Source organism: Cygnus atratus, chromosome 4 (genome assembly GCF_013377495.2).
Source record: "Cygnus atratus isolate AKBS03 ecotype Queensland, Australia chromosome 4, CAtr_DNAZoo_HiC_assembly, whole genome shotgun sequence".
Taxonomy (NCBI): domain Eukaryota; kingdom Metazoa; phylum Chordata; class Aves; order Anseriformes; family Anatidae; genus Cygnus; species Cygnus atratus.
In genome coordinates, this window is record NC_066365.1 from 41,344,609 (window position 1) to 41,360,888 (window position 16,280).

The 16,280-nt window shown below is 37.8% G+C and overlaps 1 protein-coding gene across 1 annotated transcript in view; it reads right to left on the bottom strand.

Annotated features, from left to right (window-relative positions):
- The window catches only part of JADE1 (jade family PHD finger 1), a 90,245-nt gene extending 76,114 nt beyond the window's left edge, over positions 1-14,131 (bottom strand). The window contains exon 1 of the mRNA XM_050710222.1: positions 13,999-14,131. Coding sequence (XP_050566179.1) covers positions 13,999-14,092 — 94 coding nt within the window. The 5' untranslated portion in view covers positions 14,093-14,131. The remainder of the gene's footprint in view (positions 1-13,998) is intronic.
- Positions 14,132-16,280: the final 2,149 nt, after the last annotated feature.

The window sequence follows — 16,280 nt, forward strand, 5'->3', positions numbered from 1 at the left end:
GGTTAAGATCGCTAAGCCGCCCTGCACGGCTGCATCAGTCAGAAACAGACATCTCCACAGGACCATCCCCCAGTCCACCTACAGCCATCATAAATGTTGCCAGAAAACTGACTTTTTTCACTCCACTGTGTGGCAGGGGGCAAGGGGAGTTGGGAAGAATCAAAATTAATACATTGGTTTCAATTCTAAGAGTTTAGTTCTTAGAGAAAATAAAAATGTAACCAAGAATCCTCTAGTCTTCTTCAGATTCTGTTCAAGTTTCTCTCTGCACACTGCAACATCTCAATATACCAGGCATGAATTTATGAAACGGTTCTGCTGGGCCAAAATAGGGCATTTTTGTTATAAGTAACTGCAATGAGAAATTCTTTTAGCTCAACATACAGAAAAGTTGTAGGAAATAGCTGATGCATGCCTGAAAAACAGCTATACAAGGATCTGCAAGAAAGTCTTTCTGCTCCGTTAGAAGTATGAACAGAACTCTGAACTTACAGGAATTCTTTCTTTAAAGATATTCACCATGTCAAAGCTCCGCATCTGGAGTTCTTCATCAACTAAATGAAAATCAGCATCTAAATGCAAAGAGTACAGGAAGGATACTATAGGTCAAATACTTGGTTACCTACTGCCAGAAACAGTCATCTGCTTTCATATTGTATTACAAGTGTCTGAAAGCTGACAAAACTGAGGATTCTGCCCCAGTGGATTAGAAATGGGAATAGAATCCAAGACAAAATTATCTAAGGATTCCAGTAGTTCTTTTTTTTTTTTTTTTTTTTTTTTAATTATGAACTACAAACCTATAATCCTTAGGAGTAAGCCATTTCTTTGTTGGGAAAAATTCAGATGATAGCTAGTATCTCACTGCATGCCAAGTCTTGGCCTCTTATGGTACAAACTGGATCAAGTAAAAATGCCTTCTTTTATTTGCCTGTCAACAACTCATCACTGCTTTTATTTTCAGTCTCTTGATTTTCATTTGGCATAGATACTTTGATTTGTACAAAAATACAGCTTTTATTGATCCAAGATGCTCACATCTGTAACATGATTTAATAGGATTCTGCCAAAATGGACAATATTTAGAAAATATGGCAATCTAAAAAATTCCTTCTGATACGAAGTAAAAATATGAAGCTGAAACATTTAATTTTGTGATGTAAAAATATTGTAAATATATTAAATTATGGACAGATCGTGATAAGAAGCAACGAGAGACATGAACTGTGTTTCAAAATATAATTCTTCAATAAAAACAAAGCTAATTAGTTAACTACCCTCATCCTTGATGTACAATTCCACAGACACACACATTTGCTAATGCACCTATCAAGGAATTAAAAGTAAGGAATTAAAAGTCCATTTTGTAAAAGGAAGCAAACTGACAGATCTGGAAAACAAGATATTTAGCCACAGAACAGATGTACAGCAGAAACAAAAGTAGTACAGGCTCTCGCATGCTTTACTGGAGGTGTGAAAAAAGCCCTAATGTATAGAGAGTCACAGGTCCAACTCTCAGACAACTTTATTGGTTTTGCATCCTTCTCTCTCCCCTAAACAAAACTAAAAAATCTGGAGTAGAAAAATTTTCCTAACAAAAAATCTTAACCAAGCCAACTTCTCTGATTTTCAATTCTCAGCTCCAGTAGTCCAAGGGAAAGGAAGTTGAGGCTTTGACCCCAAAAGCCAGATTCTTAATTAGCCCAAACCTCAAAGTTCCAAATTCATCCTATATGAATCACTGCTTCCTACTGCTGAAGGAAATTTAGTGTATGTCATCAGCACAGCATCCCTTCCTACAAATGAAGGGAGAACAAAGGGAAAGAGGATTTTGACTATGGTTCTGCACTATCATTTTTTGTTCATAGTTAGCCTTCAGAAGTAGAAACATTAGCATTGACTGACATAATCAACACCTAGTCAGGTTTTTCTGCTGCAAGACGAATTAGGCTGCTTTGATATACTCTTCCCACACAAAGCTGCATATTTCCTTTTTGCTTGATGGAGAAATTGGAATTGGCTAACATTAGGCACTTAAATGACAATTAACTTCAGCAATGTTAAGAATGCCTCCATTCAGTTATTCGTATTATTGAGATTGAAGGTTTTTTTGTGACATAATTGTTGCTGTTCCAGATACATTATAACTTAAAAAAAAAAAAAAAAAGTTTTCTATTCTCTCTTCCTTGTTCTTAAAGGACTCACTGAAGCAAAATTTCAGTGAAAGATTAATGCAACTCTGGAGGAGGTACGTTTCTAACAAACAGGAAAATTTGAGTGTTAATTACCAGCATGAATTGAAATAATGTTCCTCCCTCAGAGGTTTCTATTCTGAGCTTTCAGTCTAAAAGGAGGAAACTTGCCTTTCATTTTATCTTATATATTATACTAATTAATTTTCATTAAACGAAGTGGGAGATGGTATTTCCACTGCCTTCCCTCTGCTTGTTTTAGGTCTCCTTGCACAGATTTGAATTCAGAGACAGGTGCCTTGGAAAACATTAGGAAGGGAAGGTACGAAGTAGGCACTTTTTGTTTGGGGATCTGGGACTGATTCAGTAGCACACTAATTATGATTCTTTTAATATCTACTAAAAAAGTGGAAAGTGCTTAAGAGATGTAAGAAAAGAGCTCTCCAAAGCAACACTCAAGTAGAAATGCATACACCACATTTACAAAAAGAAGAGCCGTTTTAGGTTTCACAGTGTCTCACCCTGCAAAAGAAGAACAGTCTTCTAATTGTTTCTTCTAGAGCTTTATCTTTGGCAACATTTTTTCTTTTAAATCACAAGTGAGGGAATGCTACATTATAAATAAATAGAAAAACATGGATGCCTTAATCTTTTTGTGATGAGAATACCATATTTATTGTGTACCTCCCTTCCTTTCTCTACCCTTCACAGACTGATGCATGTAACTGTATTCCATGGCTAAAACTTTTCCTTCACCTTAGGAGCTCATTTTCTAGTCTAGTTTTACTTCCTCCCTCTTCCAGGTGCTTAGTTTTCTGTTTATCTTTTTTAATAGACATATAAAATATATTTTATATGCTATATATAGTAATATATAAGATATATATATTATGTATTTTACATAATGTATTTATATTTTCCTGTATTCTCTCTCGCTCAGAAAAATATGTACTGGTCGGAACATTAAATAGTGGCTGCACAGGCCTGAGCCTCACAGCTGAACGTTACAAAAAGAATGCAAGTGAGCAATTATCACACTACAACCACATCCTGATGAATCGTACTGCTTCAGTGTGTGCAGAATAATGTATTTCCACAGTAATCTGCAAAGAAGACAAGAAAAGTAACCTGTTCCAAAAAAAAAAAATGCAAGCTCAAAACAGTCAAAACAGCCTTAATCATTTTGAACTTCATAAAGGAATGAAGAAAAGCAGAATTCTTATGTAAGACCACAGTAGAACCAAATTATCCTGATACTGATCTTCACTGTTTTATAACTTTTTATGCTAAGTTTTAACCAAAGAAATAATCCTCACATGCTCCCTTTGTCACCCCAATAATTTCAGAGTCAAGTAGCTAATTTCTTCAACAATTGTGATTTTCATCAAACATTATGCTAGTAGGTAGTTATGCTGAGGGAGGCTATCAACACCTCAACAGAGAAAGACTGCAGCTTGTGTTCTAGCCTTACTAGACACTAGAAAACGGATACATAGCAGAGGCGTTGCAATTGTCCTATCCAAAACGAAAGCTTCAGTTGAATTTCACACCTTCACAGACACCAAAACCTCTAGCTACTCAGAAGAAACCAATCTTTAAGAAACCAGGGTTTATTTGTTTTATTGCTTGTGGAATGACTTGATTGAGAACTGCTTTCACTGTTTTTACAAAGGAAGTTCAATTAACTTATAGACCTGATTAGCTGATCTAATCAACTGATTTAGCTCATCTAAATTCCTTTTCCTCACCTTTCCCTTCTGTAGCATTTATCTGTGCTTTGAACACATAGGCAGCAGTCATCTGCAGGACAAGTAGGACAGGAACAATTCCTCCTATGAAACATTCCTCAAAACCATCCACTCATCATAACATAAAAGTTTATGGGAAAAATAATTACTATTTAAGCATGGAGACAATTATGACAGTGCATAAGGTGACAATGATAGCTCCCTTCAGGTTATCTTCCACCAGATGTCTCAGCTAACAGATTTGAGTAGTGAAACGTGCAAATCTCTCATAAGTGTATTCAGTGGTCACAGGCATTTCACGACTAATGTCAGTAGACCTAAACAAAAACGAAATATTTTCAGAATGGAAAGAAAAATTTACAATAGCCAAAATATCTGCTTGTCAACCAGACTATTCTATTTTTGGCAACCAGAGAATAAGTTGTCTAAGAAATTATTTATTGGCTTGTTTGGTAACTCAGTTGAAGAGTAGAGCTGGATCACACCCCTGCTCCTAAAAGACAAACAGCTGCATCAAAGTGCCATTCTGTATGCCTTACACAGGCACTGGGAATTTTGTCAGTGTGTGGAGTGGAAAACCAGAGTTATTCTTCAGTAAATTAAAGCTTCCAATACTGAGAGTTGTGCAGAGCTTCCAAACCTGCAGTTGTGCAAAGAATAACAGTGAATTCATAATTAGGTGAATGGGTTATTTCTCACCTCTTCCTTCTACCCTGATTCACATAAGAGAAAGAGTAAGCCATTTGTTGAGCTTGGTTTGGTACAGCACAGCTTTGACGATTCAAGTAATATTCAGCTCAAATTTGCATCACAGAGTCTGTTATCTGGTTTTGTTGAACGAAAAACTGAATATAGCATTAGCAAACACTAATTTGTCACCTCTTCTACCAAACACCTAAAGAGATTTTCCTGGGATTTACTTCATTATGGCTACAATCACACTGAAGAAGAAGCCCACTCTTGAAGGTTTTTCCTTAGATTCATTTATGTGTATTTTTGAGAAAGTTTATCTTAAAGCTAGGATATGAATTAAAGCTGCTCTACCAGATTTAACAAGAAGGAAACATTAATCTACTGTATACCCTAGGTGTTCACTACCAGTAGGCAATCAACAAAGTTCAGAAGCATAATTTATCAAAATTTGTGAGAAGAACGCAAATACTGATTACATTTTAAGGTCAGCTGGTCACTTTTTAACTTGCATGCACCTAGTTCTGCAACCCTCCCTGTGCTAGCAGAGGTACCAAACAATTTCAAAGTTTCTGTGGAGAAACTGAGATACACAGTTACCTCAATAAGCAACCTGAACACCATGTCTTATGGATTTCTCATTAAAAAATAATAATAATAAAGGAACATAAAATGTTATTAAAAGAATATGTCCTCCAATCACAGATGTGCCGCTGCAGCTTCAAGTTCCATTTGGGAAGTCATTTGGGGGTAAGGCAATTAACAATGTATGGTTATAAGACATTTTCTCTTGAAATAACAATTCTAATTGTCATGCTCACAAAAATAAATTAATGGACAATTTCCAGTATAAATTTTGATATTTCCAAAGGGAAAGACTGAAAAGACAGACAAGACTCTGCACAGACTGAGAACAAGTGGGCATTTAATAGCTCCCATAGTTTCAACTAATGGAAGACTACATTTAACATGTACATCAATTTTCTTCTTTCTGCTTCCTGCTATTGCATTTCCATTGTGGCATACTAAGCAGTTGCAGGTAACAATCTCCTCAGGACTAACCTGACTCTAATGAGGAAGAAAGTCAGTGCACGTTAATTGAATTGCAAGAAACACCTACTATCCAGAAGTGACTCTGAAGTGTTTGGAAAACATATGGAAGGAAGAAGTGCAAGTTCAACAGCCACAAGCCCTGATTCCATTCCTGCCTCAATTCCCATTAAAATGAAGAGAGCACCCACAGCAGGTTACACCTTACTACCACCATAAGAGCATATACTTACATGCATTTCACAGGGGTTCTCTCTCAATGCTCTTTCCCTTTTGTCCCACCCCCTCTGCTCCCAAACAAAACAAACAAAGGAGGGAAAAAAAAACCCTGCCCTCACACATGTACTGGGGCTTATACCCAATTCCTCAGATCTACCTGTGGCCACCATCAAAACACATAGATCTGACCCACCACACACAACCATCCTAGTTACAGATTTGTGTTCTTGTTTCTTGGAATCCTTCATGTTTTTCCTCTTTTATTTTGACATTTAATGGCAGCCAAACAAACAACATATGTTCATCTCCAGTATCTACCTGAAATTCCCATGGCTGCTAATGGCATGGGCCTTATGATAACAGATTTGAATATTTTACACTGCGGGCATTTCATGAACCCTGGGTTTGCAAGGATTCATTCTGCAGCTTCTTCCTTTTTTTTTTAAAAAAAAAAAAAAGAAAGAAAAAAATAAACAATGTAAAGGAGCTACTTGTTTTGAATTCTTCAGCTATCTCACATAGAGAAAAGTTTGCACCAGACTGGAGCCAAAATACCAGCCTGGATTATCATGATACTGTGCACTGCTCTCACAAAGGCTAAACCGCACTATCACGAGATAGAACGTCTCATTCCAAAACACAACGAAAATATCTACTTTTCTCTGCTGATACCAAGCCTTCCCATGGTAGATGATGAACTACAGTGCCTTCTGAAGCTATGTTTGTCCTTATCTTTGCCTTTAGTCAAGGCATTCCTCACAGTTTCAGAAGGGGAAACAAATCAGCAAATATTTATGCAGCATGGACACAGTTCAAGTGCCACCATTCTGACTGCTTGGTGCTTCGAATGTTGTTCTTCTCATCTTTCATATTCTTTCACCCATCCCTCTGACCTACACATTTTTAATTTTAGGTTCCAGTAATTTAAGATTACTGTACCTAATAAGAAATGGTTCAGAATGTTTTCCTCCTCTCAGTAAGAAAAATCAAGAAACACCTATCTTGCTCACACTTCCTATGCTGTGCACTGTATGCTAATGTGAGCTGAACTATGGTCCAGAATTGCAATCTGCTACAACGCTGTATATTTTAGTTATACAGAAATAAGATTTTCATTAAATAAGTCCAATTACCACACAGATGCCTACTAGTTGGGATTTTAGTCTGAATTGTTAAGGAAAGGGATACCTTGTGGTATTGCAGCAGAACTACACATAGACATATCATGAAACTCCAGGTAACTTCTGCATCCCTCAGGCAATTTTAGTCAAACTAAACATGTCCATTACCTGGCACTAGGGAGGCCAAAGGGAAGAGGCACATTATGAACAACACCATCACAAGAGAAGCTTCAGAGTTCACACCTTACCAGACAGCAGAGGACTTAACCACTGAATGCATATTGCCACTGTTAAGCCCTTTTGCTGCTCACAAAACTCCTTCCGTGTGCCAGAGCTACAGTAAGAAGGGAAACCAAAGGGTCAAGATCCTTCGGAGTAAATTTTCTTTTCTTTTGGTTACGTTCACTCCTGGCCACTGAGGGTAAGGAAAGGAAGAGCAGGAGAAAGCAGGGAAGAGAGGACATTAAAATCAGATGTTGAACATTAGAGTAGGTGAAACTTTTTTGAGTAGAGTCTTACCCTGAAGAATCTCCTTTGAAAGGTGGTTGACAGCACATGGTCTCGGTCTCTATATCTCCTTCTCTCTCTCCCTCCCTCCCTGTCTCCCTCCCTCCCTCTCTCCCTCCAGCAGCCTGAAGAGAAAGGTAGCCCCTGAAATGAAGTGGCTGAGGTTTGATCGTGTGAACATCGTGGTTTACATTTACTGAAATAACAGCTATCTGAGCTGAATCTCAGAATATAAACATGTACTTCGGTGTACAGTAAACTGGCTGTGTCAACAAAAATCAGGTCAGAGGTGAAAACATACTCAGTGGCCTTATTTTGAGCTAAGATCTTACAGATCCAAAGCCAAAGAAAACGATTTTTTTCAAAGAAAAACAAGAAGTTGAACTTTCTAAGGAACCCAGAATACCTCAATAACTGTCTGCTCTTTTTCTGAGCAACAAAACATCAGCTGCAAGGAGGACTCCAAAACAACAATGCTACAGCTTTTCCTGCAACTACTCTGCAGTTTGACTTCAACACAACACAGCCTGCTGCTGTTAAAACTAAACATGAAATAGGTGGAATATGTATTCAGTGTGTTGAAGCAACATCTGAAGTATGATATCAGCTTGTTTGAATTTATGCTGGCATCTTAACATTTGGACACATATTTGAAATTTACTTAGACATAAAATCAAAGGTGTGTACCACGCAGCAGATTTTCATGCACACCCCTCTTTTTAGCAATGATATTTCGTCTGAATAGACTTAAATTTCAGTAATTACTTTCTTAACGCAGGAATAATCTGTCATATCCTCTTCGGAGTCGTGCTTTTCCCAGCCTCAAGGAGACTAGGATAAGCGGCTGATTTTCCTGCGGAAGTCATTCCACATATCTGAGTATCCTTGTCGCTTTTCACTGCACCTGTTGTAATGTGCAATGAGGAAGTGAAAACTGGAAGCGCACTGATATGGGGTTTCAGATTGCGTGGCACAGAGAGTTTTAAATGGGTATGATCCTATTATCTCTGATTCTTGGTCAAGACTAGAAACTTGGCAAACTCAGCCTGGAACTGGCTAATTCTAAATGAACGAGCCTGAAGACAGGAAGCAATTCAGCATATCAGAGCAGCTTTTTGCAAGTGCTAATTAACACAGTTAAAATTTTTTAAGAAGCAGCGTAAGCTAAATAAAACAAACATGTTTCGTGCACATTCTTCTGGCCATCTTTTCTCCTAGTTTCCACTCTCCCAGAAAGCTGTCATAAAAGGCTCCCTCCCTGGAGTTGTGCCCTGTTTTAGCTCTGCTCATTTTCCCTCCCCCAGCCTGCAACACACAGAAACAAATTCTGCAATTCTTCTTCTCTAGCTCTTATGTGCCTGGCTTCTGCCCAACAATTTTATATCAAGGAAAATCCCCACTTAACTCTTTTCTTAGTCTCCACCTTCCAGACTTCTTCCTCTTGAAATGCTTTCCCTTCTGTCCTAAAATTTACATTGAATATCAAAAACGAAGGATATCATGACAGAAAGAAAACAGAAGTCAGTAGAGGAAAACAATAACAAAATAAACAAACAAACAAAGATATACATAGTCAAAGATCCAAGGCAATGATTTCTGTGACCCCATGAATCAAAAATAACTAAAAAAAAAAAAAAAAAATCAAGGTCTCTATCATATGGAGACATTTTGAAGAACATAAATCACTTCTAAGCCATGAGGACAAATAGGAATTGTGCTTGAAGTAAGCTAATGAAGTCAATAGTATCCCTTTCCAAGTTCAGAATTCAGGACCAGAAGCCAGCATCCTTTTCTGTTGGGAGTAAAGAACTTCTTAACCAAGTATTAGAAGCCCTAAAAAAGTGCTTCTCAGATTGCACTCCTAACATACAATTTATTTTATACTAAAGGAAAAATCAATTTTCAACAAATTTTCCAGTCAATATTTAATGGCACAAAGTGAGAAGACAACACCGCAAAATTAACAAATTTTCATTAGATACATTCTGACGGTAAGGACATTCTGCCGGAACAGTACCTATGAAATGGTGGCCAAAATACTGTTTTGTAACTTTGCCATCTTAGAACCAACCTTGGAAAAAGGTTTCTGAAATTTATTTCATTAGTAAGGAAACTATTTAATTGTCTCTCTTTTCCTCCTCCACAGTTTTTTAATTCATCCTGACCTGCTCAATATGAAGACACATGCATGTACAGCTGAAATTGAAAAGCTATGAGTTTCCAAGCTCTGCTACAGCAACTAACTGCACAAAGCCAAAAGAGAACATGGTTCATATACTGGAATTCTCTAAATTCAATCTGTAAAAACATGTAATGGGATACACATGCTTGGGTAATACACAGGGAAAAAAAAAGTACATGTGATCAATTTACAAAACAAAAGCGGATCTTGATAAGTCAGAAACATTTGGGTGCTTTCACACAGAGGAATTTTACCTATACAGTGCCATAATGATTTTGAAATTTCATGGAGCCATTATCCATATGATTTTGAGCTGAATGAGTCAGATTAAAAACTCCTTAATTATTCTTAAATACTAATGTTTTGGCTGCACTGAAAAAATGCAAACTCCCCCCGGTGTCTGTTACCTAGCTCCACATTTCTCTAGGCTAATCGTGATTATAAGGAAGGATTCTTCTGGAGCTGGGTGAAAGCAGCAGATACTGCTGCCTCCAGATCACTCTGCAGCACACAGATCAGTAACCACAGACACACACACACTGTCTTCACTGGGGACTACACATGCTTGTGACTTTCGAAACTCCTCTTGTTTAGTAGAATATGGTTCAGGCCTAAATAAGAGCACTGGTTTTGCTGACCTGAGATGGGTTTAAATCAGTGTTCAAGGCCCTGAACTTCGGTTATCAATTCTCTCACTCGCTATTGAGCGTACGTTGTTTAAACAGGTTTCTCCCCTCACACGTGCAGCTAACAAGAAGTGGGTATATTCCATATTGCACTTGCTGCAAACTATACACACTGGGCACTGGATAATAATGACCAGAAATCTTGCAGGATTTAATTTACAATCTTGCATGTTGTAAGCCCCTCAGGACAGGAAGCTCTCATGTTTTATATATCTGCAAAACAACATGCATACCTATGACACTGTATAAATAACGGAGGATCAGATTAAAAACATCTGTAGACACTCTGGCTGATCTATTGTCTTGCTGCCTGCTGCCTCCTCATAATTTTTGATGTCAGACAAGCCATTTCATGCAGCAGGATTGCTAGCAGTGCTGATGCAGCTACATATAAATCTGTAGCAACATGTTAACGAGATACCTGATTAAAAGAGAAATTAAAAAATAATAGTAAGCTGTTCTTAAGGCATGACCTCCTGACAGGTTTCTGTTTGATTTTCATTTACATTTTGCCAAAAAAGAGATAGGAAACATGGATGACTCAAACAAAACAGTTTCGGAAACGTGGTAGGAAGCAGCAAGGACAACATTTCTTTGATTCAAAACTAAGTCTGTTGTGATACAACTTTTCTCCAGCTGCCCAGAACTGTCAACATCTATTCATCTATTTTAAATTGCTTCTGTGAGCGCAAAAATAATGTATGTCCACAACATGGTGATAGTCACAGAAGATAAAAAGAGATTCACACACTGAGCAAGTACTGAGTATAGAAATAATGCTAAAAGGGAGACAGACTGTTATTGATACCAAGCAGGGAAGGGAACAACTACATTTCCAAGAGAGAGGCAAAGAGGAATCCTAAATTTAGAACAAAATTCAGAACTGAAGCCAAGATACTGTCACCACCAGAGCTGCGTGAACATCTCACAGAAAATCCTTCAACAGTGTTAAACTCAGCTCCTTTAGGTTTAGAAGGGGGAAACAAAATCATTTCCTTTAATCTGAATCTTCTCTGTGTCCTGCAAATCACTATCTAGAATTTAAAATTGGAAACACTTTTCCCTCTGCCCAGCTACATACTTTTCTAAACTGGTTTTAACCCTCTTACATTGACTCCATAGTCAAACTTTTGGCAGCTGGTCACACTGTAGGTCTGCTGAATCAAATGAGCCTTGTATGTTTTTGCAGTACCTCAGGCTGCTTTCACAAAAGACAAGCGTTAATTAAAAGTCACTCCCTCTAATAAGAAACTTCACTTTTGCCACGAGGAATTAAGAGCAGTTTGAAAGACAGAGGAAAATGCCAGAAGCGTGGAACTGTATGAAAAATGTTTTCTTCAAAATGAGAAAATCCAAAGATAACCCAGTCAGATCATTTCACATGCAAGCGCTTCCCTCCACCTTTCCATATTATATTCTCAGACCTATCCACATCTAATCTGGTCCATGTTTTTCTCTCTTCCCAGCAAGTAAGAGATATAGTAATGATGCCTTCTACAGTTGTATTCAAAGCCGTGGTATTTTTTATTCAGCTTTACAATTCCTTTTCAAATAAAGGCTTTTAAACCTTAATGAGAAAAAATGTTATGGAGCAGAACACTTCTCCCTTTACTCTTCTGGGAAGAGGGGTATGGGTACACATGTACATATGTATGAAGATGTACATACAGAACCCACAGAGTTTCCAAGTGTAGACTATGTGAAGCACTTATTTACATTAATATGATTACATTAATATGATTCTTTTTTTCTCAATGTCAAAAGCCTAGATACAGACTTTAATTCTGCAAAGACAGGACGCTCAGTTTGATCAGGACATTCACTCCCTAAACATCTCCCCTTCAAAATTTGCATTGTACTCCTGTACAATTGTACTCCTGTCTGCTTTCCAACCAGAGGGTGCCAGTCCAGCTTGCTGGCAAAAGCTTAGCAGGTGTAAGACATCTGTTGCAGCTGGCAGCGTTTTATATGCCGCTGCATGACTGCAGTTATACTTAAACCCATCTTCCTCAACCTCCTCCCTGCGCCTAGGTAGGGACTGACAAGAGAAGTAAGCAAGAATCTTAGACAGTATATCACTTACTGTAAGAGATTTTTATTAAAACATGTGAACTGCAACAATAAAGCATCTTAATGATTGAAGATAGAATCAGGTTACTACTTGCACCAGCAAAAAGGATCAAGTCTCTGTCATGCAGTTCCTGCTGCTGCACAAGCACTCAGTAACCAAAGGAGAAGTAATGAAGGCAATTGAGTAGTTTTAAAAACTTCAAAATCCAAGAGAATCCTAAATTCTGATCCCACAGCACAACACAACCTTTCCAGCTACAGACACTGCCGCAGCTTTTACTAAAATCAGACTGTGCTTTTCAACTGTAGTTAGCATTGGGAGTACCATATATTTGGAAGAATTGAAAGCCATTAACTCTAGGCCTACCGATCTCTGTGGGTTCATCCTAGATGTGCTGCCAGTTTGCTCGTATACCATTTTGTTTCTTTTTCAAACCCCGGAGAAAAAGAAAGCTCACAATTTAGAATAACATTTTCAAGAATTCCAGAAACCATTTACAAGGACAGTTGAGCAGTTCTGTAACATGGTCTTATTTATAAGACACATACAAGTTCCTCTTTTGAAGTCAGGAGTTGAAACAAACAGATTCTGAATTGTCCCCTTTTTAAGGACTTGGGGATTTATTTCAATTAGAAGCACAAGCATATGTTTGTTCAATCAGACTAACAAGATCAGAACCTTCTCTTCTATCTTTCTTTGGAGTTTAAGGACTCCTTCTTCGTTGCATGAAGTTAAAACCCCTCACAAGTGATTTTGAATGCATAAAGAAGAGCAGTTGTGAAGTTTTTGGCCCAAAACAAGGAACCTACAGAACCTGGATGGTGGTAAGGGGAAACAAAATGGAACACAACCACACCATGCACAAACCTCAACAAAGTCATCTCTGTCAAAATAAAATAAAAATACTACACAAAGTTGTATCAGTTTTTTTCCAGGAGACTAATTAGGAGAGAACACAAAGCATACTGGGGGGTAGGGGAAACTTACAGAAGCATCGAGGATTTATTTTAACCTTTTGTTATCCCAATTATGAGTGATTTTTGTTTTGAGTGAAGTTTTAATCTAAGTGAAGGTTGAAGAAAAACATTAATCAGCCATCAGTCCTTTCCCCTCCTTTAAAAGCATTTATAAGTTTTCCATTTCCCTTCCTACTCTGAAGAGAGGAAAGTCTGAAAATCCTCTCTTAAATCAAGTTTTACAGCTAGGACTTCTTCTTACCAGTTGCCTATAGCTCTTTCCTAAAAAAGAGCAGGAGGAAAAAAAATCAGGGTTTTGTATAGTTTTGAAAGAGTATCTTCCCTGTCCTTCCCCTATTACTCATTTAGAAAGAGCTTCTCAACCAGATTTTCAAGTGATTTAGAACAGTTAACCACATGCACTCATTCATTCATTCACTCAGCCAATCACTAATGGAGCTCCAGTCACTTAAAAGAGCTGAAAATCTGACTCCCCATGCCTTTTACCTTTGAAGTTCTTGATAAAGGGGTCCTTTTTATGAAGTTGAGGCACAGAATTATTGCTATATCACTTACATTTTGTCTTCGTGCTCTGCTTCTGTGAACCAGCTCTACCCTGTACTGTGTTAGTATTTTCTGTCATCTTGTCATTCTTCATGTGACTTGACATGCATCATCCGCTTGCATTATTAATCCAGGAATGCAGGGCAAAAAGTTTAGCTGGTGAAAGGTTTCTGCCTTTTTCTAGGCCTGTAAAAGGCCACTGTGTAAGCAGAGAAAGCAAACCAAAAAGTATCCCAAGGATGAGTTTCATTTCCCTCAGTCAAAATACATAATCGTTCCCATTCAACACGAGTACAGTTTAAACATACAAAATGCCACAAAAATGCATAGAAAACTGTAACACATACTCACTATTAGCAGTAAACGATGAAAAACATCTGTGTATGAGGATACATGACATGAAACACAAGGAGTCATGTAAACAATGCTCTCTGATTTACCCTAATACTATGAATTGCAGGGTGAAGGCTTTTAGTCAGATGGCCTCTAGCGACAGCCCTGTTGCCAAGGAATCAAACACACAAACTTTTTTTTTGATAAAGACATGATACAGTCTATGTCATAAAAAGAACCACCTTCTTGCACCTCTATGGCACAAAATGTTTCTATTCATCATTGCTTTATGAATGCAAAATTACAAAAGCTTTGATAGTTTCAGTCCCACTTGTACCAGTAATTTACCTGGCCCCTTTGGGTGGGTAAATTTACCTACCAACTTCCAAAACAGAGAGAATGGTAGGCACCAAGACTTGAATGAGACTCATATAAGGATTTCCCAATGAACCATGCCTCCAAGAGGAGCACAATAACCTCACAAATCTGTCTATTTTCATATGATATATAAAACATAAATAAAGCAACAATAAATCTTCTGACAGAAGAAAGTAAACACAGCAGTTGATTCAACCCGTTTGCATCTCTATTTTCAGCAAAGAAAGAGGGGATTCTCAGATACAGCATGGCAACATTTGAGGGAGACGTAACAGTACTACAGAATAAAGTTGGAACGAATAAAAGTAAAAGCTCAACGCCACCCAGTTCCTTTGCACTTCACAGTTAACAAGACTGTAACTGCTCAACTGAAATTTCACCAAAGAGCAGAGACTGGCAAAGCTGTACATAGTGATAATTCCTGGGATCTTTAATGACAAATTGCCACGCAAAACATGGGACAACACACACTGAAGTACCACGAACTAACAAAGAAAACCAAACATGAGTAGCCAGCCTACTGGAATGAAAAATAATTGGCCAGATGAAAAGACTTTCATGGATATTGCAAGCACACGAGAAGGAGAGGAGAGTACAACTATGCAGGTTTATGGCTTCCTACTGGAAGGACACCACTGTGATATGCAGTATCATATGACTGTACATGCTGCACCATGTTGTTGAATACTAAGTCTAGTCGAAATTTTGCACCTTCTAGATCCAAAAACAGAGTTGATCCACCACGAAAAGTAAAGGAGATTTCCCAACTTCTGCTCTTTTCCACCAACATTTGCATCACGGGCTCTTCGGATTTCCAAGCATACTTTTTTCTTGCATATTACAACAAAAATCTAGAGGCATTTTGGAGAATTTTATTCTGTAAATGCTCATACAAATAAAACTTCTAAACAGCAGTTTAAGCACCTTAAATCTGTTCTACCCCTTATCAGACCAGATACACATATTACTGCACGAGACCAGGGCAAACCTTTCCCAGACCGACCTATTTTTCCTCAAAAAAAAAAAAAAAAAAAAAAAAAGCTATGTTCTATAACAGTGTCCCAAATCCCTGTGACAAACTACTATCCCCCAGTGTCAATCAATTTTAAAAGGACAGCAATAAGCTCCAAAGTTTGCTAGCCCAAAAGCTTTTTCCATAATATTTAAGAATTGCATGTTCTTGAGGATAATTTTGGAAATTATTTATAATAAAATAGTAAAACACAATCTTGGACATACTTGCACGAGTAAGGGCTGCATATATAAAAATAACTACACACAATAGAAAGGATGGGAAGTAGGAAATGATATTTCATGGGACAATGACCAAGCACAGAGCAGCTAGGACAGGCTGGTATCAAGCTTTGCTTTAGTGCTAAGGGTGGGGTAAAGAAAAACATAAACCAACAAGCAGGGACTCCAGATGACAGCTAAAAGTAAGTATCACACCAAACATGCACAGAGTTTAGAATCACTTCAGCGTGATAGCACAGAGAGACGAGGGCAAAAGAACAGACCATCTTCTGGTATTTGAACAGTATCGGAAGCCAAATTACCCCTCAGAACTACCATTCCTTCGGCTG